Genomic DNA, 23,794 nt, shown 5'->3' with positions numbered 1-23,794 from the left:
GGGGGACTGGAAAGAGAAACTAGGGGCCCGCCTAGAAAGGGAGAATGATATACATGTTCCAATCCAGAGAGCCAAATACAGAAGCTGCTTTTGGCATGTTGATGTCTCTGGATTAGTGGGTGTTGGGAGTACAGTGACCCATTCATACTTCATTGTTTTCACTTGGAAGTTCATTCTGGTGCAACTAGTTACATATAACTTTATGCTGCTAGAGTTGGATTGGGGCCACGGAAGATGTTTCCAGTAGGAGAAAGTACTGCCCATCAGTCAGAGGTGCTCTGTAGGGCTACAATAAAAAGATATCCATGCAAGTTTGGGGAGAGTTGTGATGAAGATGGGCTACCTCTGCCAAAGGATAAAATAGCACCACAAAGAAACACAGGAAAAACGGTAAGTATATACAAACTCTTTCAAAATACCTTTATTTTGTAAATGTAAAAAATTGTCAATTAGACAGTAAAAGCAAATATACAAATGCTTCACATTTATTAATCAATAATAGCAGTTTAAATGCTTGTTTACTCAGAAAAGTATTGTTAGTCATCTATGAAGAAGCACAGTTCCTTTCCCCAATGATTTTTAAATGTGCAGTTTAAAGCAGAGATGAAAGAATTCATTGAAGATGCTTCATTGTAATAATCATAGCAACTAAAATAATCACTCTGTCACAGCAACAGGTTTTCTGCTTTTCTTTCTGGCAATTAGCCACAAAACCATGTGAAAAGCATCTTGCATGGAGCAGACTTCAGCCAAAACAACACACATCCCAAAAACATCTATATTTTGGCCCCCTTTTCCTCCTCCCTGAGATCTTAATGTGGAAGTTTCATAGTAAAGTTCTGCCACCCTGAAACTGATGACACTTTGGTCTTTCAGAAGTTGTGTTGCCATTTGCCATGTCTATCTATAGTGCTTACTGCGCATGCTGTAATTATCCAATGAACAAATTAATGTGATGTGTTGACTTTCTCGTTGCCATCTACCTGGTGGCTGAGCCGTAGATCTTTAATCATATATGTCTGTCTAGTTCAGGCATCAGAAGAGGGCTAGGAGGAGATGCCTGATGCAAATATCAAAAGGGGGCATGCAGAGGATGCAAGCTTCACCTGTTTTGTCTCCCTGCACTTGGTTAACAGAATTACCTCCCCACACCCATCCTTCATAGTTGGCTCTGATCCCAGAAGTGAGACAGCCTTGGGAGAAAAAAGCGTGAAGCAGTGGAATAGTGGATAACAGAAGATAACAGAACATAAATTTTCTGCTTTCCAAAAGGAGGGGGAAAGGTTACTTTGGGGTTTTTCTTGTGGTATAAAATGGCTGCAGTTTTGCAGTTGCTACTCATTTGTTAAGTAACCTTTTCACCCCTAGGGAAACCAAACCTAACAAACCATTCCACTCCTATTATAGAAAACAGTAAGAAGCTGTAGATCAGTGGTGTCCAAACTTTTTTCAAAGAGGGCCAGATTTGATGAAGTGAAGGGCCGTGAGGGCCGACCGAAGGGCCAACCAAAGTTGTTAACCTTTTTTAAGGATTGAAGTTGTTGAACTTTTCTTAGGATTGAAGTTGTTGAAGTTAATAAACTGCCACAATGGCCAGATTAAACTGACCAGCAGGCCAGATTAGGCCCCCAAAACGGACTTTGGACATGCCTGCTATAGATTTTCTGCTAATCGGGGCCAATGTGGATTTGTAACTATTTTCTCAAAATAGCTATAATCAATTGCATACCTGTGCTGCAGACACTCACCTAGGATGTCTGCACAAAGAATTTACTTGGATAAACAGAACAAATTGCTCCACCTTGTTCCTTGGTCTGGTTAGCTCCAGGATAGCACTTAAATTTGAGGCCAAAGTATATAAAATACTGTCAGTGTAGCATAGGGTGGGTGCCAGTTCTGCTTACAGTGGTGCCCCGCAAGACGAATGCCTCGCAAGACGGAAAACTCGCTAGACGAAAGAGTTTTCCGTTTTGGAGGTGCTTCGCAAAACAAATCTCCTATGGGCTTGCTTTGCAAGACGAAAATGTCTTGCGAGTTCCTGCGGGGTTTTTTCCCTCCCCCCCCCTTTTCCTAAGCCGCTAAGCCGCTTATCAGCTGATCCGATAAGCCGCTAATCCGTCAATGGGCTTGCTTCGCAAGACGAAAAAACCGCTAGACGAAGAGAATCACAGAACGGATTCTTTTCGTCTTGCGAGGCACCACTGTATTTATTTATTTACATGCACACAACCAAGTTCAAACTCTGGCCTGTTTTGGAAAACCAAAAGTTTTTCAGATTACATCTCAAAAATGAAAATGTGTCAGTGACGTGCAATCTGCCTGATTGTTGGCACCCGTCTGTCTCACGAGGCAATGGAGTGTGGTCTCCAAGGGTGAAGTCAAACAGCTGTGTTAGCAGCACTAAAGTGACTTCCCTGGGGCACAAGCCTGGGCAGCGTGTGTGGAGGTCCTGTGCCCTTGGCCTCGCTGATGTGGTCCAAAGGAAAACATCTTCAGGGGTAAAATTCTTCTCTTATTTTGACACCTAGAGGTAAAACAGTTCTAGTTGGAAAATGTCCTCTGTTCTTGCTATGGCTACCCATGTCTACTCAGATGTACACATCCTATTGTTGGAGAAATTATTGATTTTGGGGATAGCTCAGTTGGTAGTGCATGAAAGAGATTCCTGCATTGCAGGGGGCTGGGCTGCATGACCCTTGCGGTCCCTTCCAACTCTGATTCTGTGATTATACAATGAAAACTGAAGGGCTTGGTTGGATTGTGAAGATTGTGCTTGCAAGAAAACCATGAGAGAAGAACAGAACAACATGTATGCAGGAACTATTGCTATAACTGTTAAGTACAAAGGCAGGAGAGAAAGATAACTTTGTTGTGCCTCATGATTAAACCAGTACAAGCATCAGATATGGTCGTAACTGCCCTTCTGCTTGTAAGTGTATAATGTTTGTGCTCTTTTCATATTTGGTGTACCACTCCATAGTACTTGCTGGTTAAGGTGGTACTGGCCATGTAAAACCTAATCCCCCCCCCCTGTTTTACTGGTAATTGATGTCTGGATTCTATTGGCCGTTCCAGGCAGCACCCAAAGTATTGGGTTTTAACTGCGATATTTCCCCAACAGTATTGAATTCAATGGCACTTGCTCCTAGTAAGTGGGGTTATGATTACATCCCAAGGCCCTTTCTGCAGAAGTTGGCCTTCTGCATCGCATGCTACGTTGCTTTCTGACCTCCCATCAGAAAATTAGCTTCTCTTTTTGTCCTGAGATTCCCCTGTAGAATTGCAGGAATTGGTCTGGATAGGGCAGTTTGGCATCCCTAAGATTTCTTGTAATTGTCATAGAACTTCTTCTCTTCTAAGAAAATGTAAGGAAGTTTTTCTTTTTAAAGATCACAAGCTGCTAATTATGTAATGGAATCGCAGAGTTGGAAGGGACCCTGAGGATCGCTTAATCCAAACGCCTGCAATGCAGGAATATGCAGCTGTTCCTTACGGGGATCGAACCTGCGCATTATCATCACCAGCTGAGGACAAAGGAAACTGATTTTGCTGTTGCTTGTAGACAACCATTAGGAGAAGTTGCCTGATCATCATGCCAGCACAAGTCAATAGTTATTTACACTCGAAGAATAGCACAAGTCATCACGGAAGCTAAGTGGATCTCGAGCATCCACATCCATGTTGCAGCAGAAGTGGAGCAAGAATTGCAGATCTCTTGCACTGCTGCTTCTGTTTTGTTGCGTGTATGGACTGGCTTTCCGTGGCAGGGTTTGGAAGGGAGTGTTAGCTCATTAGCCTACCTGTATTCCGAATTTGCCATTAGTTCTTAAGGCAACCCCCCCCCCCCAAAAAAAAAAAGTAGTAACCTGCAATTTTGATAACCTGCTCTGCACCCAACACCGAAATGGAGGATACCAGCCTCTTAGCCTAGTTTTTTACAGTGCCTTTTACCAAATGGGCTGGTGTAAGGAGGGCAAATCACCTTCTCCCTCAGTTCACTTGCCCACATGGAATTCCTGGTTGGCTATGGCTTTTCAGCGAGTTCTTAAATACAAGGCTGTCTTACAAATCTTTTCTGGCCCAGCTAAGATATGGCAGAATCAAATAGGCACCTGTTATTTTCAAGGAAGGTAAAAGGGGGAAGGCTCTTCCAGCACATAGTTTGCAGCAGTCATACATCACACAGCAAGCTGGCATCTCCTTAGAAAGCACATCGAGATTGCTGGCCGTTTTGCTCTATCGAGGAACCACCTTGATGTAGACTCCATTTTGTGGTCCGAGTGTCATGTGAGATTTCACCTTCAAAGGAATCTGGATTGGGTGCAGAAACGGAACACAAAAAGCAAGTTAAGAGGTACACTTCCCCTAAGCCACTGCTCAGTAAATGCCAGACAGGTCTCCTTAGAACAGGTGTGAGGAACATCTTGGCCCTCCAGATGTTGCTGAGCTACACCTCTCACCACCCCAGACATGGGTCATGTTTGTTGGGGCTGATGGAAGCTGTAGTTTTGCAGCATCTGGAGGGCTAAATGTTCCTTAATATATATAAAAACATTGTCCAGTAGCACCTTAGAGACCAACTAAGTTTGTTCTTAGTATAAGCTTCTGAAGAAGTGTGTATGCACACGAAAGCTTATACCAAGAACAAACTTAGTTGGTCTCTAAGGTGCTACTGGACAATGTTTTTATATATTTCAACTTCATGGTGAGTTACCGGCACCTATTTTTTTTTGGGGGGGGGGGAGCACTGGGCAGAACCAATCTTCCTTTGTAACATTCTTCTGCTGGGTTTGTGTTGGGTGTGTTTGAGAGTCTACTCTCAGTTAATGTGTGGAGATGACAGGGGAAGCTAAACTAAGGTTACCAGATTTTTTTCAATGACTCTGGAGACACTTTTAAACTTCAATGGATTTTGTCAGGGGACTGATTTGTAAATCCGGGGACTGTCCCCAGGAAACGGGGATGTCTGGTAACCTTACGCTAGACCTGGCCAGCTTCCTCCTGTGCACACCCTATAAGTCATATATCTCCAGCTATATGCAATGGGTTAATGGTAGCTTTGCAGAGGTTCCTCATTCTAAGTGTCAATGCTGAAATAAGTTCCATGAGTGTAGAAAGTATGAAGGTTACAGTAGGGAGTTAGAGCACTGGGCTGGGATACCAAGGTTCAAATCCCCCATTCAGCTATGAAGCTCGTTGGGTGTCCTTGACTAATCACTCTCAGCCTTACCTAACTCATGGGGTGGTTGTTGAGGATTCAGCGGGGAGAGTCCTTTACCTTGACCTCTTTAGAGGAAAGGTGGAATATAGATGCAGTGAATATGTCTCATTTCCTATTTGTGGGCTTCGCATTGGATTGCCATTGATGTCTGGTTGGGTACTCTGGGGAACTGGATGCTCTACTGGGTAGATCTTTGGTCCCATCCTGCAGTACTCCACTTATGATCATAGACAGGGGTGCCAAATCTGCTTTTAAAAGATTGGGTAGAGATCCGCACAACAGTGCTGAAGGCAGACAAAGAAAGACTTCTCCTTTGTAAAAACAACTCCAATTCCAACACACAGTTCCCCTCTATAATATTCCGCTGAGCAGAGAGAGACATAGTTCCAGGAATCGCTACAAACCTCTGTCTTGGAGCAGGCTTTGAACTCAAACTTCTGCAAGATTCTCAGAAATGCCACCTTTATTTCCATCAAAGCCAACTGGGTGCCAATGCATCCACGAGGGCCAGCCCCAAAGGGGAGGTAAGAAAGTGGGGGACGCTGCAGCTTGGCATCTGCTGTAAACCTGTGAGGCAAGAAAACCAATTGATTAAAATAAACCAAAAACCTTAAAACTGTATTTTTTCACTTTGTAGTGTGCCCGATCATCTTGCAAGCAAAATGGAATGCCAGTGAGACCCCAGCCACATTAATCTGCCCATTTGTTCTTCATTTTTAATAAACACATAAGCAGCTCCTCTTGCCAACAGATTAAGGGTGGGGCAGCAAGACCAGCCCACCCACAGTGCAACCCACCCCAACAGCTTAAATTTGCATCTCTACATATAAATTTAGCATGTGCAAAATTGGGGGCCTGTTCCCGAAGCCTTAAGTAGCTAGCCATGCCCCTTTCATGCATGCATCTTCCCAGTTTAACAGGTTCTGGAGACAATGGTAGTTGTACCTAATGGGGAAAGGACACCATGTCGTCACTCCTGCCAGTTTCAACAGAAAGCGAGAGGTCTACAGCAGGGGAAAGGAACAGCTTTGCTCCTCCAGATGTGGGATGACAGCTCTCATCATCCCTAACCGTTGGCCATGCTGGGCTGGGGGAAGTTGGAGCCCAACAGCATGTAGAGGGCCTCAGACATTCCCTATCTCTCACCTAGAGGGATGCGTACCAAGAGAAACTATTGTGTGGTGGCCAAAAGTACTATGGGAATATGTACAGAATTAGGATAGCACAGGAGATGGTTGATTCAGGACCCCTATACAGCAGCCACCGAGGGTGAAAGTAGCACTGTGAAAAAAAGTATTTGCACCAGCATTTCCATCCTGTACCTAATGGCAAAGTGCGGAGCAGCACTCACAGAACCGTAGAGTTGGGTCATCCAGTCCAACCTCCTGCAGTGCAGGAATATTTGGCCCAGCATTGGTCTCGAACCCATCACCTTGAAATTAACAGTCTTTGTGCTCTACCAGTTGAGCTATCCCAGCTGGCTACATTACAGACATCACTGTCTGGGTGTCTGTGACCCAACAGCAACATGTAGGCTAGATCTTGGTGGGAGTAAAAGTGCATTAGGCTAGGGGTGGGCAGAGCCAGAAGCTAAGCTGGGTGTATCAATGAACGTATGAACGTAAAGTTCTACTAATAAACACCCCTGTCAATCCTCCCTCCAAGCCAGCAAGGGTCCGGATCAGAATTCAAGGACACAAGTCTCAAGAAGGGTGTGAAGCCAGGCTGGTGGGGATCTGGCCTGGGGAGAATCTCAAGGGCCAGAGAGAGGTCTGCAGGGCAGCATTTGACACCTGGGCCTGGTCTATAAGAAACTGGTTAAAATAACTGCTCACGTGAACCTGGCCAAAGCCTGCAAAAGTAAGAGGGCACCGTAATCCTTGGTCCTACAGAAGAAGTAACAGAGAAATCAAGGCCCACCAAGTGAGCTATTTCTATCTCTCTTTCACAAATCAATGCCCTTCCATTATCAGCTGTATAAGAAACAGGGTTTGATTTTACTGGGTCTGATCAAAGGGAGAACAACAGACCACATACCTCTCGGGAATAAACTTCTCAGGTTCCGGCCAGATCTTTGGATTGTAATGGAGGTGTCCAACAGCAAATTCCATTATAGCACCAGCAGGTATACGTTGCTTCAAAACTAAGCAGTCTTTTGCTGCTTCCCGGGTGAACCTACAAGAGCAAAGGTGGCACGTTTCAAGAATGCGAAGACAAATGCACAGGGAAGACGTACTTGGAGAAGCTTCTGCATGTAAACCTTTCAAGGATGGGCTGCTTTGAGTGAGGGAAGCATGGCTAGGATCACTGAAAAGGAAACTTCCAAGTAGAGAGAGAGAGCAGGCTGCTTAGATAATGTGGCTGCCCAGATCACTTAGTTTGGCAACCTGCTTGCAGGGAGCTTATTTTGACACTAAAAAGGACTGCCATTGGCTTCCGGTTTGTTTTCTAGCACACTTCAAAGCGTAGTTAGAAAACAAAAATATATTTCCCCTTGAAGTGTGTGTGTGTGTGTGTGTGTGTGTGTGTGTGTGTGTGTGTGTGTGTGTTTAGAGCAGCAGCAAGTGGGAGGAACATCCCCTTGTCAATTCCAGTGGGTAGGTAAGGTAAAGGGACCCCTGACCATTAGGTCCAGTCTGGGGTTGCGGCGCTCATCTTGCTTTATTGGCCGAGGCAGCCGGCGTACAGCTTCCGGGTCATGTGGCCAGCATGACTAAGCCGCTTCTGGCGAACCAGAGCAGCGCACCGAAACACCGTTTACCTTCCCACTGGAGCGGTACCTATTTATCTACTTGCACTTGATGTGCTTTCGAACTGTTAGGTTGGCAGGAGCAGGGACCGAGCAACGGGAGCTCACCCAGTCGCAGGGATTCGAACTGCCAACCTTCTGATCGGCAAGTCCTAGGCTCTGGTTTAACCCACAGCACCACCCGCGTCCCTAGTGGGTGGGTAGTGTGGGTGAAATGGCACCCACAGCAGCTCTTCCTGGCAGTATCCTCCTGAATACCAGCTGGTGGAAACTGCAGGATGGGAGAGTAACCGCTGAGCTCAAGTCCTGCTTGTGGGCCTCCCACAGGTACCTGGCTGGCCACTGTGAGAACAGAATGCTAGACTAAGAAGGACCACTGGCCTGATCCAGCAAGGCTTTTTGTGTGTGAGATCCTCCTCTCATTCTGCCCACCATACCCCTGAAAACCCTGCCTCCCAGTTCTGCACCTCTGGATATGTCAGCATAATTTGGGTGCCCTTTTGGCTTAGCTGTATTTCTGCTCTAAAATCTCTCTAAACGGCTTGAGGGCAAGTGCATCTTTAAGTATTGCCATGTCCCATATGCCAAGATCCTCAGAGGAGGCCTGTTCCAGGTCCCGCTACCTTTGCTTCCCCTTCCTCACCAAGGACCAGGCCAATGTCGCAGTCTTTTTAATGTGAGCTATATACAAGTATTTACAAAAACAGAGTACCTGCACCTTAAGGCAAACGAATATTCTCCACCACAGCACCACCACACTACAGCACAACCACACCACAACCACAATTACTGTTGAACAAGCTCTCCTTTTAAAACAGGTGATAGCTAATCAAATTCCTGCTGAGTCACTCTGACCCAGCACTTCACAGAGTATTGCATCAGCCTGTTGAAGCCTGCAGACTTACTCATCATCCTGCGAATCCCAACAGCCACCTCTGGTCTCTTCCCAACCACATTCATCTGACACTGGTGTTTGTTATCCTTTAGGCACCAGGTTACAGCTGTCCACTCTTTCTCAAGCTTTTAATATCAGATAAGATGAACCTGCCTCTTTCTATTTTTAGTTGCTGCTGTTTGAACTGTGAATATTTTTTAGGTTGTTTTGTTTCAGTCTGTTTTGAAAGTTCATCTTTGCATTGTTTCAAAATCAAATGTCAGCAGTGTAGGCAACCTGGCTGATAAAAAGGTAGGGTAGACATTTTAAGAAAAATAAAATAAATAAACGTTGGCCTCGGCACAGGCTACGCAGTCACAGGATCTCAGCCCTGCAGGGCTCAAAAAGCACTTGTTTTGAAGGAATTACGCACCAGACATCTCGTCCCTTCTCCTCTCTGCAGCGGCACCTGTTCAGCCAATCCCAGAGCAACACTAAGCCTTTGGAAGGGGCTAAAACAGCCCCCGTGTTTTTATATTGTATTATGTTATACAATCTTGCTTTGGCAATCCTTCTGGATCAAATGGCAGGACTGAAATCAAAATAAAGCACAGCTGCAGCAATCCAGCCACTGCCAGATTCTGAATACCTAGTCCTGGCCTGAGAAAGTGTGCATGACAGATTCTGGAAGAGGGATTTCTACTAACCTGAACGCTGGTGGATACATGCGCAGAGTCTCTGCTATCACCATATCCAAGTAGGGGAGTTCATGTATGTTTTCGTAGTCAGGAACACCCTGTAAAAGGTGGGTGTGAGGGTAATTATTTTTTACTATGTTTTATTAAGATATTTATCTCCACCTTACTTTCTCTGATGAGACCCCTTAAGGTGGAAAGAACCACCATAAAGGACCATCATAAGGATGCAGAAGAAGACAATCTCCCAGCCAGCTAGACTTTACTGCTTACCCCACCCACATAGGGGAAGGCCCAGAGCATCTGCTTTGCATGTAGAAGCTATCAGGGGTGGGTGGGTGTTTTGGATCAGGTTAGCCATATTGATTTGTATGCTGTTGGTGGGTTATTGTCATTGTCTTGTTGGGCTGTGTATGTGATAAAGGGGAGCCATACCGGGGTAAAGGCGTCTTACCACACCAATGGCCAACCCCAATCTCTCTCACCACCAAAGAAACACAAATGAACAACAGAGAACTGGCATGAGCAACGCTGACACGAAACCCTACATACATTAAGCAAAATAGAAACATCGCCACCCAACCCCACCCATCTTCCCCCACCTCCACCCCTTTCCCCCCACTAATGTCTCAACAAATGAAACTGATTTGTAAAAATGTTACATGGAAAAAACACAAGAGACATTACACATACTTCTGTAAAAAAAAAGAAGAAAGTCTCAGATTCAGTCCCTGGCATCTTCCAGCAGGGCTGGAAAGACCTCTGCTCATAACCCTGGAGCTTTGCTGCCAGTCCGTGTAGGCAGTAGTGAGCCAATTGGTCTGTCAAAGGCAGCTTCCTACATTCCTATATTTTATGCATTCCGTCGTCCGAACTCCCATGATGAATACACTCATGCTAAAAAAAAAATTATTGCGGAATGTGGGTGGCATATTTGCCCCCCCCCCCCAGAACTCCACATTTTTTCTAGTATTTCATCCTGATTTATTCCTGCCCACTTTTGCCGCTGGGAAAGGCCCAGAGGCATATGAGTAATTTCCCTTTCCTCCTCCTCTAGGGAAATTGCTTCAACAGCACAAATTACAGCTCTTGTCTTACCAGGCGAGGGCAGCAAAACTATACGCAAGACCTTGACGAATCAAGCAGAGAGTACTTGGAATTCTAGCAGGCTCTCCTAAAAATTCACGTAGGATAAACTGCTACAAGACACCTTCTGCTCAGATAAGCCAAACGTTCTATGAAGATTTGAGGGAGCCCATATGGGCTTAATCATGGGATCCAAGATGGTCTGTTGTTCCTTCAGTTGTGAATTTGGCTTTGTTGCATACTTTATTGATCTCGTCTCACACATTATTAAAAGTACAAAGGAGAAGCAGTCCTGGTGCTAAGAGAGGGGAATGAGGCAGCAAAGCAAAGAGTGACTTATGTGGCTTTTTTCACCATCAAGAGCAGGAATGGATAAGGGTGAAGACACACCCCGGGGGGACTTTATCCTTTTCACTCCAGCCAGCCATGATTGCTGAATATGGACCTGGGAATGGGGGAGGAATTCAGTGGAGTTCACATTTAAGGACAAATCTATCAATCTGCACTTCTTGAAATGATTATGAAAACTGAAACACAGCCATCCTTCAAAATTCACACTTCTCCAAATCGATGTGGAGAACTGAACTTACGGAAAAATGAGGGCCCGTTCCTATCTGCTTCACATGTTGAAAGGAAGCAATGCATGAATCAAGATTGCACATGTGTTTTCCACCTATGCCCCTATGTACTGTGCTGCCGCCACAATGGTAAATACACTCGTCTTCACTTTGACAGGGAGAGCCATAAATGACACATCCACATGACATGCAGGAAAAGCATAGAGGGAGAATGCGCAAATTATCTTTCTGTTTCTGCTTCCTCGTTTTTTGTAATTGCATTTTTAATCCCCACTGCTCAGTACACAATTCCCTCCCAGCCCATCCAAATCCCCATGAGGCTGAGAGTCACTGCTTGAGCTTCCCAACAGAGAGTGGATTTGCGCCTGGGTCTCACCTAACACAGTCCAAGATAACTTTATCACAAATTTGCAAATCAAGTGTGATAGCAAGTGTGTGTGTGAGAGAGGGTGTGCGTAAATCAACTCTAAATTTGATTCACATCCACAGAATCCAGCACTGTAGAAGAATATTTAGGATCAACATTGACCTCATTGTCCTCTTCCCTGAAATGCATTCCTATTTACTGCAGCCAGGGTCAGCAAAAATGCCAGCAATATTTCTTGATCACATGGATCAAAGTCTACTGAGAGATCAAAGAATGCAGCCTGGACAGCTGACCTTTGCCAGCTTCTAGGAGCAGGATAATCTACCAACAAAACTAGATCCATCTCTATTTCATACTCAGGCCAACGGAGGTCAAGGAAACCTGATAATGTTAGGCAACATTAGAGGTGCTTCACTGCAAACTTTTGCAATAACCTTATTGATAGATGCAAGGGGTTACAGACCGAGCAGAATTCTCACACATACAGTATTTTGCAGCAGGGCTTTGCCCTTAACCAGGTCTTGTGTTTAAAGAGACTGCAGAGAGACGGTAATAATGGGTTTTTAAAGTCCACCTAAAATGCAAAGGTTGGACTTTTAGAAGTATGGAAGCTGTGAGAATCGTGGGGAAGGAAGATGGTGGCCAATTGTGAAGGGGAAGGGCTGCTGCTCAATGGTAGAGACCATGCTTTTCATGCCAATGTTCCTGATTCAATGCACAGAATCTCCAGCAAGGCTGCAACAGTCCTGTTGGGAACCCTGCTGATTCCAAGGAGCTGATTCAATATAAGGCAGGTTTCTATGTTCCTATGTTATAAAAACATGTACGTATTCATAAAAAGCACACACTTCGGTCCCCCTGAGACTACCACTTCAGAGCACAGGTGTCTTTTTGAACATTTGAATTCTCTCCCATTTCTAAAGCTCATTACAGTGGTACCTTGGGCTACAAACGCTTCAGGTTACAGACTCCGCTAACCCAGAAATAGTACCTCACGTTAAGAACTTTGTTTCAGGAGGAGAACAGAAATCGCATGGCGGCGGCAGTGGGAGGCCCCATTAGCTAAAGTGGTACCTCGGGTTAAGAACGGACCTCCAGAACGAATTAAGTTCTTAACCCGAGGTACCACTGTACTTAAAGAAAATATAGTGTGTGCGGGAAAGCGGTTTCCAGTTTAAGGCCCCCTCCAGTTTAAAGCAGATTCACAACACTTTAAATGGTCATGGCTTCCCCTAAAGCATCCTGGGAACGGCAGTTTGTTAAGGGTGCTGAGAGTTGTCAGAAGAATCCCTATTCCTTTCGCAGAACTACAATTCCCAATCCCTTCACGCAGGGAACTCTGGAGTTATTTGGGAAGAGGAATTTATTGTTAAACCACATTCAGCACTGTGGCTCTGAGGGAAATAAAGGTTTCCTAACAGAAACCCTTGTACACTCCAATTCCCGTGATTCTTTGGTGCAGGGGGAACCATGGCTGTTTAAGGTGATACAGTACTGCAGATGGGCCTAATGTTCTCCTTGATGTACTACTTTTTTCCCTTTATGAATGGAGGGTTCCCCAAGGAGACATAAAAGCACTCACTGCTCTAACAGCATTCTGAAGAATAAAAAAATTCCTTCCAGTAGCACCTTAAAGACCAACTAAGTTAGTTCTTGGTATGAGCTTTCGTGTGCATGCACACTTCTTCAGATACACTGAAACAGAAGTTGCCAGATCCTTCTATATAGTGAGAAGGTGGGGAGGGGTATTACTCAGAAGGGTGGTGGGAATGGGAGATTGGCAGATAGCTGAGATGAGCTTATTTTGATTATGGCAGACCAACACGGCTACCTATCTGTAACTGGAAGCATTCTGAAGCATTGCAATCACAAGAAGGCATGCATGGATATGTAAATCATCCCTAAACCTGAGAATAAAGAATCTAAAATCCTACAGTTTGCAAGAAGGAAGGACTCTGTAAAAGGGAGGGGAGGGAGAAGGAAGGAAGGAAACATGACATTTACTTAATACTGGCTTTTGTCCTATTGCTCCTCCACTAATACCACTTTCAGAGAATTCTCCCCCTCTCTAAAACTAGTTTTGTGTATTTCCACCATTTCACTGTTGCTCAATGAATGAAATGTTTAAACACCTAGCAAAACCAACTGAATTCCTTGTTTTACTTGCCAGACCTTTTTATTTATAAACCAATGGTCTGATGTAGAGGATTCAGCTGAGATCCGTGGAAAAAAGACACACTTAACTGTCTGGAAGATGAGTGGGCAAAAGGTAAAATGTGGTGTTTGGGTCATCTGCAGAAGGTCTGCAAGAGTTTCTGACTGCAGACAGTCTCAATAACAAATCAACTTTTCCTGTCTAAGGTAGCCTGCTGAAATGAAGAAAGCTAACCGGAAAAGGAATGGCTGTGTGATCGGTTGAGGTCTGAAAACAAACTCATGGGCTAGCTGCACTCTGTACATTAATTCTAACTATTGTACCTGGCTGGTTGGTAGATCTTGGCATTCTGGTACAAAGCAGAGTGAACCAGACAAGCCTGGAGTCTGCCCTACCCTCGTCTAGAAGGAAATTTCCCACATCTATGTTGGCTTTGGATTTACACCCTTGAAATTCATGAAAACAAATTGTAACTTGTCAATTATATGGCTCGTGAAATACTTTCCATGATTGCCCCACATAAATTAATGTTAATTAAAATGAATGGAACAAGTTAGTCATGACAAACCTAAGTCTGTCAATTCACTGGGGAGTGAAGCACATCCCTCTGTGTTGGGGTGCACTTCACTCTGAAAGTACTCCCAACTATGAAAATGAGTTTGAGTCACTCTCTTTTTTTTAGCTTAGAAGAATCACTTCTTGCCCCATGCCCAGAGGATCGTAAAGATCGACTTGGTTTGTGCCATGGGAGGTCATCTGCAAAGATATCGTGGGCCCAAGTTAATACAATTCCCATCAACACAAGCAGCTTGGTCAATGGTCAGGGTTGATGGGAGTTGCAGTTCAAAACATCTGGACAGCACCAGGGTGGGATGAGCTGACATATTAGCCACCCTATTCCAGCAGAAAGTATGTGATAAAATGATTTGACTTTTCCAGCATTGCCTTTCGTACAAGGGAAGCTGCAATTCTTTGCCTTAAACTGGATCCTACACTCCTAAATATTCCCATACAATGTAACAAACAAGGTTTCATTTTTCTTCTTCAAAAGCACACACTCGCACCAAAAAGTCATTTCCATTCTCTCCAAGGAGGTACAGTTTTAAAGAAAAAAATCTCTTTACCTTTGATTGGCATGTACAAAATGTAAACTTGGGTGGCAGAAAATTCTGAATAGCAAAGGATCTCGGGAAGAAGGAGAAGGACAACAATAAAACTAGAACTGCAAGCAGCCCAGAAACCTATTGAAGGAAATATTTTTATTTTTTAAAAGAATATACATCCCAAAAGCACCCAAACAGCTGAGTAGCACACCGTTTTTGCATTGTAGTTTAAGTTGAGACTTGGAACTTTCCTGCCATACAGTGGTGCCTCGCAAGACGAAATTAATTCGTTCCGCGAGTTTTGTCGCCTTGCGATTTTTTTCATCTTGCGAAGCATGGTGTCGGGAAAGTTTTGGAAAAGCTTCAAAAATCACCAAAGTCTTTAAAAACCTCAAAAAAGGCTACCACACCGCATTCTATGAGTTGCTCCTCGAAGTCAAGTCGCAACTGTATTAACGGTGTTAAGAAAAAGGAAACAAACTTGCAAGACGTTTCCGTCTTGCGAAGCAAGCCCATAGGGAAAATCGCCTTGCGAAGCAGCTCAAAAAACAAAAACCCTTTCGTCTAGCGAGTTTTTTGTCTTGCGAGGCATTCGTCTTGCGAGGTACCACTGTATATGAGCATTCTCTAGTAGTTACTGCAGATGTATTGAAATAAGGAATATTCAACCCACCCACCTCACTATCACAGTCACCCCCTCCCCTGTCGCCCTCTCAGCAGACTTTTGTGGAATCACTTAGAAGTCAGACGATAAATTTAAATCATTTCTCCTCCAGCTGGCATTGGCAGCGTGGAGGTGACAACGCTTTAAATTAAGGTCTGTGGATATAAAAGGCCCATGTGTTTAGTTTAATCAAACGTTCATTTCCTCAAGTTTATGTTTATATTAAAAGGCATCAGCACTGGTGTGAATTTTCATCTCCCCCCCCCCCCTTCCACACACAACAGAGACTGTCATGTGAATTCTGAACAGGGTTCCCTTTCAAGTGTTATTGTTTTTTTTTGCTCTCTCTCTGTGTGTGTTTTCTTTCTCATCTGCAAGCCTTTGTATGTGATACTGGAGGCAGAAGGGAGAGAAAGTGCCCATCACACCTGCACAATGTGGGAATGTGCACCCTTGTTTGGAAGTCTGGCTTTGAAGGGGCAACAGGAGAGGGAAGGGGACCTAAGTGGGTGGTTGTTTCCACCTGCTAAGCCACACCGACCTCCCACAGGAGAATTTGTAAAGGATGGCTATAAAAGAGGACTGGACAAAATTCATGGAGGAAAAGACTGTCAGTGGCTGCCGGCCACAACAACTATGCTTTGTCTCCATAGATGTAGGTAGGAAATGTTTCTGAATTCCAGCTGCTGGCAACCACAAGAGGGGAGAGTGCTGTTGCACTCAGGTCCTGCTGGGAGGGTTCTCAAAAGCACCTGGTTGGTCAATGTGAGACCAGGATGCTGGAATAGGTGGGTCTAATCCAGCAGGGGTCTTCTTCATTTAGACATGGTTTGGGCCATCCCCAGGCCCTGACTGCCCATTTGTTGTTCTGGCCAGATCAGGACATCCAATTCCATTCTGGACCTGAGGCACTCTGATAAATCTCATGTGCCCAGGCTTCCCTCATCAGCTTCAGTAGTGAGATGTGGGGCACAGAGCTGCCCCTGCCACTGGGGGACTTGCTGTTCCACACAGCCACGTGTACCAAATGCTGATGAGTACCAAATGCAATTGAAGGAACTGGAGTTTGTGCCTCTCAACCTGACACCAAGCTGTCATGTTTCATAACTGGATCTCACCACTGGCATGTGCTGAATTTTGAAAACCTTTTGTTACTTTTGAAGGGAAATGTAGTGTGGCAGTGAAAACATATGCAAGTCACATTCTGAGTGCCAAACTATATTTACAGACTACAGGAAAATGTGTATTTCAACAATAACCTCAAAAGGTTTTTTCTGAGCTTTGACACCGTAGCAGCTTCATCATTAGGTTCACCATAGGAAGGATCATAAAATGGGACTGTAACAGAGAAAAGCAGCCCGGGCTTGGGCCTAGGACCCAACACATGCAAAGTATGCATTCCTTCCAAGGCTGGGCTGTGGGGCCCTCCCATAGGTTTTGTAAATAGTTTTCTACAGCAAGCATAGCAATTTTTCTCTTCCATTGGGCAAGTATGTCAATACATCCAGATTAGATTTCCTGGGAATTAAGGCAAGTAAACATAATAACAGAAATAAAATCAAGAACTCTCCACCACAGAGAATAATTATTATTTACATTGACAAGGGGGAACTTCATTTTCATAATTCTGTATCAAGCATTTCTGTGGGAACTTATAGTTTTACAGCATTTTATAATGCCACTTCACTTTTGTATAGCACCTTTTGTCTGAGGTGCTTAGAAGCATTTGATAGAGATGAATATAATTAATAGTCTTCTCCATGCTCGTGTCGTGAGGAACTATAAAGTACACATTATCTCTGTCTTACACAAGGCGAAAAGCAGAATTGCCTACATCAAGTGCTTAAAACATTGGAGATTGACTTCAGACCCTGAGTTTGTAAGAACGGGATTCCCTCGGGTTGTATGATTTAAGCTTTAGTCCATGAAAGGCTGGAAGTTAGGTTGTGAATTTGAAACTGCTGACTTCAGTTCAGCCTAGATAGTTCCAGGAACCATGCTTTAGGCATGCAAGATGAAGAATGATTGGGAATGAAGTTCATTGAGCCATGGCCTTTCCCATCTTCATCACCATTTCTGCACAGGAGGACTGAAAACTTCTGCTTTCACTTAGAAGAACCCCTATTTTTGGAGTACATCTGAATTTGAAGAACTGTGATTTGTTTAACCTGACATTACTTAAAATGTACAGGAACTGAAACCATGGCTTTGGTTAGGACAAACCAAAGTTCCCTAAGTTGGATGTAACCTGAAACTCTGGTTTGTTCTAAAGTGAAAACAGAATCTGTCGGTATCCTTGTCTCATGAACCAAAGAGAAAGAGAGGGAAAGGGAAAGAGCATCAGACCAAGATTAAGGCTTCACTGTGATTTAGATCAGCATTCTACAATTTAGACTACAACTCGCATCATCTCTGAACATTGACATTGCTTGATGGGCTGGTGGGAGGTGTCACCCAAAATATCTGGAGGGCCCCTGGTAGGGGAAGGTTTGCTTAAGTGTTCCTCCAAATTGGGCCTTTAACTTCAATAGAACTTTCTTCCAAAAAGGTTTGATAGAAGGCAAGTAAATTGTCAAACCTCTCCCTTCTAGGAAGCTAAACTTTGCACATCCCCTTTCCTGTATGAATCTGCTTTCACATCCTTTCATGAGAATCGTTGCCACATTCTGCCCATTGTGGTTTAGGAGGTTATTTGTAGTTAAGCTGTATGGATGACCATTAATGCAGAACAGTTTCAGACATCCATGGTGCAAAACATCACACTGGGATTTGACTCCAAGTGAGATCGTAAGATCCATGATTTGTGCCCATCCTGCAAGAGTTTCCTCCTCCCACGTCATCCTCTCCCCTTTTCAAACCCCACAGGGCAGCATGCCCATCTGTTTATGATTTACCCGTTACAATGCCTTGTTTCCGATTGCATAGATAAACACACTTGGTTATTTCACAGGCAGCTGGTTAGCTCTAATTACACTGTAACTACATCAGAACCATGGAAACCTTTACCACCCTAGGAGAAGAAAAGAGGTGTCTGAAAAAGAGCTATGCAGGAAACATTATCCGGATTTTGTTTACCCTCCTAGAGCAAACCTGTCTTCTGGCCTTTAATCCTGCTGGTCACAAGAAAGCACTTTTGGATAGAATGAAAACATAATAATTAAAATTTCATAATCCCAGATACCAGGGGAGGAAAAGCTGACAATGACATCTTTTCAGAGCTTGCAAAAATAAAAAAGCGAAAAAGCAGGCGAGAGATTTCAGCCATCAATAGATCTATTCTGGGGTCAAAATATTTTGGCAGAAACCGTGTGTGTTTTCTCACAATTTCATCATGGTTCAGGGACCTTCCCAGAATGGCTGATTCCCAAGAGAAAACTGGTGACCTTCAAGACCTTTGATAACCTCTTTGTATTCCATGATGGGAGACAGGCAGGATACACGTGAAGCAAACAAACTCTTTTTATCAGTCGAGTTCTAAGGTTTGCTGTCTTGTGTGAGATCCTAACACTGTTTTATCAGCCAGCACATGATTTTGCTGGACAGACTCGTAAAGTAATGAACAGATGGCAACACCCTGCATATGTAGTTATGGAGAAAGTCTAACTAACTTGCAGCTTAGGAACGTAAGTAAGAGTCTTGCTGCCTCTCACTGAAGGCCTATAAAATGCAGTAACCTGTTTTCCATAATGGCCAACCCATGGGAAACCCAGAAGGAGGGCAGCGGAGCTCTCACTCATGTTCTGTAGCAACACATATTCAGAGGTGCCTCTGATCCTGGATATAGCATTTAGAAAGCAAAAGGAACAGAATTGCAAAATCTCATGGCAGATTACAGGTGTAGGGTGTGTGGAACAGGAAAAGACAAATCTCTTTACATGTTCTCCAGAAGCTGAATCAGAGGAAGTAGTAAAAATAAAAAAATTCCCTCCAGTAGCACCTTAAAGACCAACTAAGTTAGTTCTTGGTATGAGCTTTCGTGTGCATGCACACTTCTTCAGATACACTCTACTTCCCCTGTCAGAGGAAGTAGTAGTTATGGCTTGTGTTGCATTTCTTCACACTTCTGAGTTCTATCTAAAAGGAAAAGATGTGTTTATATCCCACAGACTCTGAAGTGTAGAAAGATGTAAGGGGAATATCTGCATCTTCCCTTTTCTTTTATGTTGGATCCAATGCAGCACGAAGTTAAAGTCACTTGGTAGCTTAAGTGCTACACATATTTTATGCTAGCAGAGTGTTGTTGCATAAAGAGAATGCATAAGCAGGTTGCTAGAAATTTTGTTGCACGCCCAACAGTATGATATATTCAGCAGCAAGTTTCTGCTAGCACAGCTGTTACGTTGGATTTCTTGCGAGGTGCTTGCGAGATTTCTGCATCACGTGCAGAATAACTTGGCTAGCCTTCACCATGACTTGGGAAGTGCCTCAGGCCCTGAGAATGTCTGGCCTTGATTGTGCCTTGGCCTTAGGAACAGTGGAAGCTGCCTTATATCGAGTCAGATCATTGGCCCATCCAGCTCAGTACTGTCTACAGTGATTGGCAGTGGCTCTCAGGGGTTTCAGACATGGCTCGTTTTGGATGGCATGGGCAACTGGTGAATAATCAAGCCTGTGAATTCATGGATCAGAAATCACTTCACTCCTCCCCTTGCCCTGCTGCTGTGCACTACACAGAGCTAAGCCATAGGCAGAGGTCTTTCCCAGTCCTACCAGAAGATGCTAGTGGGACATTCTGCATGCAAAGCATATGCTCCACCACTGAGCCATGACCCTTCCCCTTTCTGTGTACAAGAAAAGCAGAGGGTCAAACATGAGGATCAAAAATATTGTTTAGCATTAGTCACCTTTAATCCAACATGGGCTTTAACCAGAAACCCTCCTAATTTGAGAAAATTGTACATATGCATATAAACATATGAATGCATTGTACTCTTCTTCTAATAATAATTACTTCATCCCCCCCCCCAATCCTGCTGCTCTTGCTATCAGCTCTAGCTCCACTTATCTGTGGCTCAAACCCAGACAGCTGGGTGATTGTGAGAGAGGAAATCTAATTAAAAAGTCAAAATCCTAAATCGGGGGGGGGGGGGAGCTCTCCAACCTCTCCCCTCCTTCCTGACTTGGTATATAAATAGAGCCCATCAGACTGATGAAGGGTGCTTATTATTTCTTTTAGTGTCGTGAGCACGAAAGGGGAAAAACCCAAAGGGTTTTTCTCTAGAGAGCACACAGCATAATCACTTGCTGCTTGTGTGGGATTCTACTGTAGAAAGTCGAACAGTATTTTAAAGTTTATTTAGGGTGAATTTGCTGGCTGGTGGGGAAATGTCTATGACTCTGTAACACAGAAAGCTGTTTACTGTTCCAGTTTGATGGCTGGGTAGAGGGGGAGATAGACAGACCTAAGACAGGAGAGGCAGACATTCACTTATACATTTAGGGCTCCTCTAGACTAAAGTACCGGTATTTTTCAGGTGTACAGTGGTACCTCGGGTTACATACGCTTCAGGTTACAGACTCCACTAACCCAGAAATAGTACCTCGGGTTAAGAACTTTGCTTCAGGATGAGAACAAAAATCGTGCAGTGGCAGCGCAGCAGCAGCGGGAGGCCCCATTGGCTAAAGTGGTGCTTCAGGTTAAGAATAGTTTCAGGTTAAGAACGGACCTCCGGAACAAATTAAGTACTTAACCCGAGGTACCACTGTATTCTGCAACACCTCACAACAGCAACAGCATTGGGGGTGGATTTAAACCACACACCGTTCTACTTTATTAGGTCTTCTGCAAGTCTTACCCAGTGTTGTTATATTATTTTCATCTGGAAGACTTTTTTTTGTACTATAACGCAACAGAAGTGAGACAAAACAATAAAACTGGGACATTTGGGACATATAAAAAGCTACAGGATTTCAGCAGGAAGCTATGGGACATGGAAACGAAAGCTGCATCCCAAAACGTTTGCAGGGATGACACAGAACCACCCTGATACCAGAACCACCCTGATACCGCAAATCGTGAATGGACAATAGAATGCATAACACTCTCCCCCCCCACACACACACTGTTAGAGACTTTTGAATGCTACCTGCTGGAAAGCACAGGAAGGGAGAGTACTTGTGTCCAGGTCCCACTTGTGAGCTTCCCATGGACATCTGGTTGGCTACTGAGAACAGGATGCTGGACTAGAGGGGACATTGGCCTCATCCAGCAAGGCTCTCCTTATGTACTTAAAAAGGATGTCTGAAGGTGCCCTTAAATTACTTAGTGCACTCTAAGTAACCCTAACATTTTGATTTGTTCCAAGGATTGGCTTTGAAACCACAACAACGAGGGACCATCTTTTAAATTCAAGGTGCCACAGGAAGACCAAAACATTGGAGGCCTGTTGGTTGCTTTAAATTGGTTCTGCTCAATACTATCAAAGGAACGAGGGCATGAAGGCAAAAAGTACATTGCAATCGTAAGGTTTTTGCTTTCTCTTTCTTACTATTCTCACTATTAGCTTATGATTTACTAATTCTCATTTCAGTAGAATCATATATCCCTGGATGAAAAAGGACAAAGCTTCTCACTCCTACAGCTATGTTTCATCATGTCAAGATTTTTTCCTAAAAAAATCAATCAACTGTCCTATGAAATATGAGTGCTCTCCTGCTCTTGAACTACAGCATACATATTCCTTTTGGGGAACTTTTTTCTTTTTTTTAATGGAACAAACTGGCTTCTTCCTCCACAGCACAGCTATTACCCTTGTCTGTTACCTTTGTCCAGTCATCACATTATTATTGCAAGAAGATGGCTAATGCCACGGTAGTACTAAGGAGGAAGCAATTTGCAGTGACCATAAAAAAATTACTGCCTGTACAAGCCCTTGATTTGCCCTTGTCTCAACTAAGCACATGGACTATATTTTCCAAATCCCGGAGACAGTCCTTGAGTTCCAGTAACGGAGCTGCCTGCAGTTCACATGCAATGCTAAGTCAAACCATGAATTAATGCAGATGACCAAGTGTGTTGATGCACTTAGAAAATTGCAGCTGGTTTGCTCCTCCCCTGGTCCTGCTGCTGCTATGTTAACCATAGCTAAGCTTAGCATTAGACCTGAACTTGGGCTTGTGATTTGTTTCCCTTCTTCCAAAAAAAGTATTATTATTATTATTATTATTATTATTATTATTATTATTATTATTATTATTAAAATTTCTACACCACCCTTCACTCAAAGATCACAGGGAGGCTTACAATATAAAAATACATACCATAATAAAACAAAACAAAAAAACAGTTTTAAAGGCCATAGGTAAAGGTAAAGGGACCCCTGACCATTAGGTCCAGTCGTGACCGATTCTGGGGTTGCGGCGCTCATCTCGCTTTACAGGCCGAGGGAGCCGGCGTACAGCTTCCGGGTCATGTGGCCAGCATGACTAAGCCGTTTCTGGCGAACCAGAGCAGCGCACGGAAACGCCGTTTACGTTCCTGCCGGAGCGGTACCTATTTATCTACTTGCACTTTGTTGTGCTTTCAAACTGCTAGGTTGGCAGGATCAGGGACCGAGCAATGGGAGCTCACCCCGTCACGGGGATTCAAACCGCTGACCTTCTGATCGGCAAGTCCTAGGCTCTGTGGTTTAACCCACAGTGAAACCTGCGTCCCTTTAAAGGCCATAGATTGCTTAATTAGCCAAAGGCCTGGGAGAAGAGGAATGTTTTCGACTGGTACGTAAAGATATGTAATGAAGGCACCTGGCGGGCTTCCTTGGGAAGAGCATTCCGCAAGAAGGGAGCCACCGCAGACAAGGCTGTTGTCGTGTTGCCACCCTCTGGGCTTCTCGTGGAGGAGGCACACAAACAAAGGCCTCAGATAATGATTGCAGGGTCTGAGTCAGTTCATATGGGGAGGCAGTCCTTGAGGTATTGCGTTCCTGAGCCTTTTAAGGATTTGGAATTGGGCCCACCAGTGTAGCCAAGCCAGGCGTGGCATTACAGTGGTACCTCGGGTTACATACGCTTCAGGTTACATACGCTTCAGGTTAGAGACTCTGCTAACCCAGAAATATTACCTCGGGTTAAGAACTTTGCTTCAGGATGAGAACAGAAATCGTGCTCCGGCGGTGCGGCAGCAGCAGGAGGCCCCGTTAGCTAAAGTGGTGCTTCAGGTTAAGAACAGTTTCAGGTTGAGTACGGACCTCCGGAACGAATTAAGTACTTAACCTGAGGTACCACTGACTTCAGGACCAGCTGAAGTTTCTGAACCAACTTGGAAACTGGCCATTACAGGAATCCACCTGGGTCATCTCAGAAG

The 23,794-nt window shown here is 44.2% G+C and overlaps 1 protein-coding gene across 5 annotated transcripts in view; it reads right to left on the bottom strand.

The window, feature by feature from the left end:
- Positions 1–2,676: 2,676 nt before the first annotated feature.
- The window catches only part of TBXAS1 (thromboxane A synthase 1), a 223,863-nt gene continuing 202,745 nt past the window's right edge, over positions 2,677–23,794 (bottom strand). For 4 of the 5 annotated variants that reach the window (XM_083462031.1, XM_083462034.1, XM_083462032.1 and 1 more), the window contains exons 11-13: positions 9,552–9,640; positions 7,259–7,396; positions 2,677–5,788 (exon numbers count right to left, since the gene is read on the bottom strand). In XM_083462031.1, coding sequence (XP_083318157.1) covers positions 5,473–5,788; positions 7,259–7,396; positions 9,552–9,640 — 543 coding nt within the window. In that variant the 3' untranslated portion in view covers positions 2,677–5,472. The remainder of the gene's footprint in view (positions 5,789–7,258; positions 7,397–9,551; positions 9,641–23,794) is intronic. The other variant, XM_083462035.1, reaches the window with a different exon arrangement.

Source organism: Podarcis liolepis (genome assembly GCF_965112155.1).
Source record: "Podarcis liolepis genome assembly, chromosome: 10".
Classification (NCBI taxonomy): Eukaryota; Metazoa; Chordata; class Lepidosauria; order Squamata; family Lacertidae; genus Podarcis; species Podarcis liolepis.
This window is presented reverse-complemented; position numbering and strand designations above follow the sequence as displayed.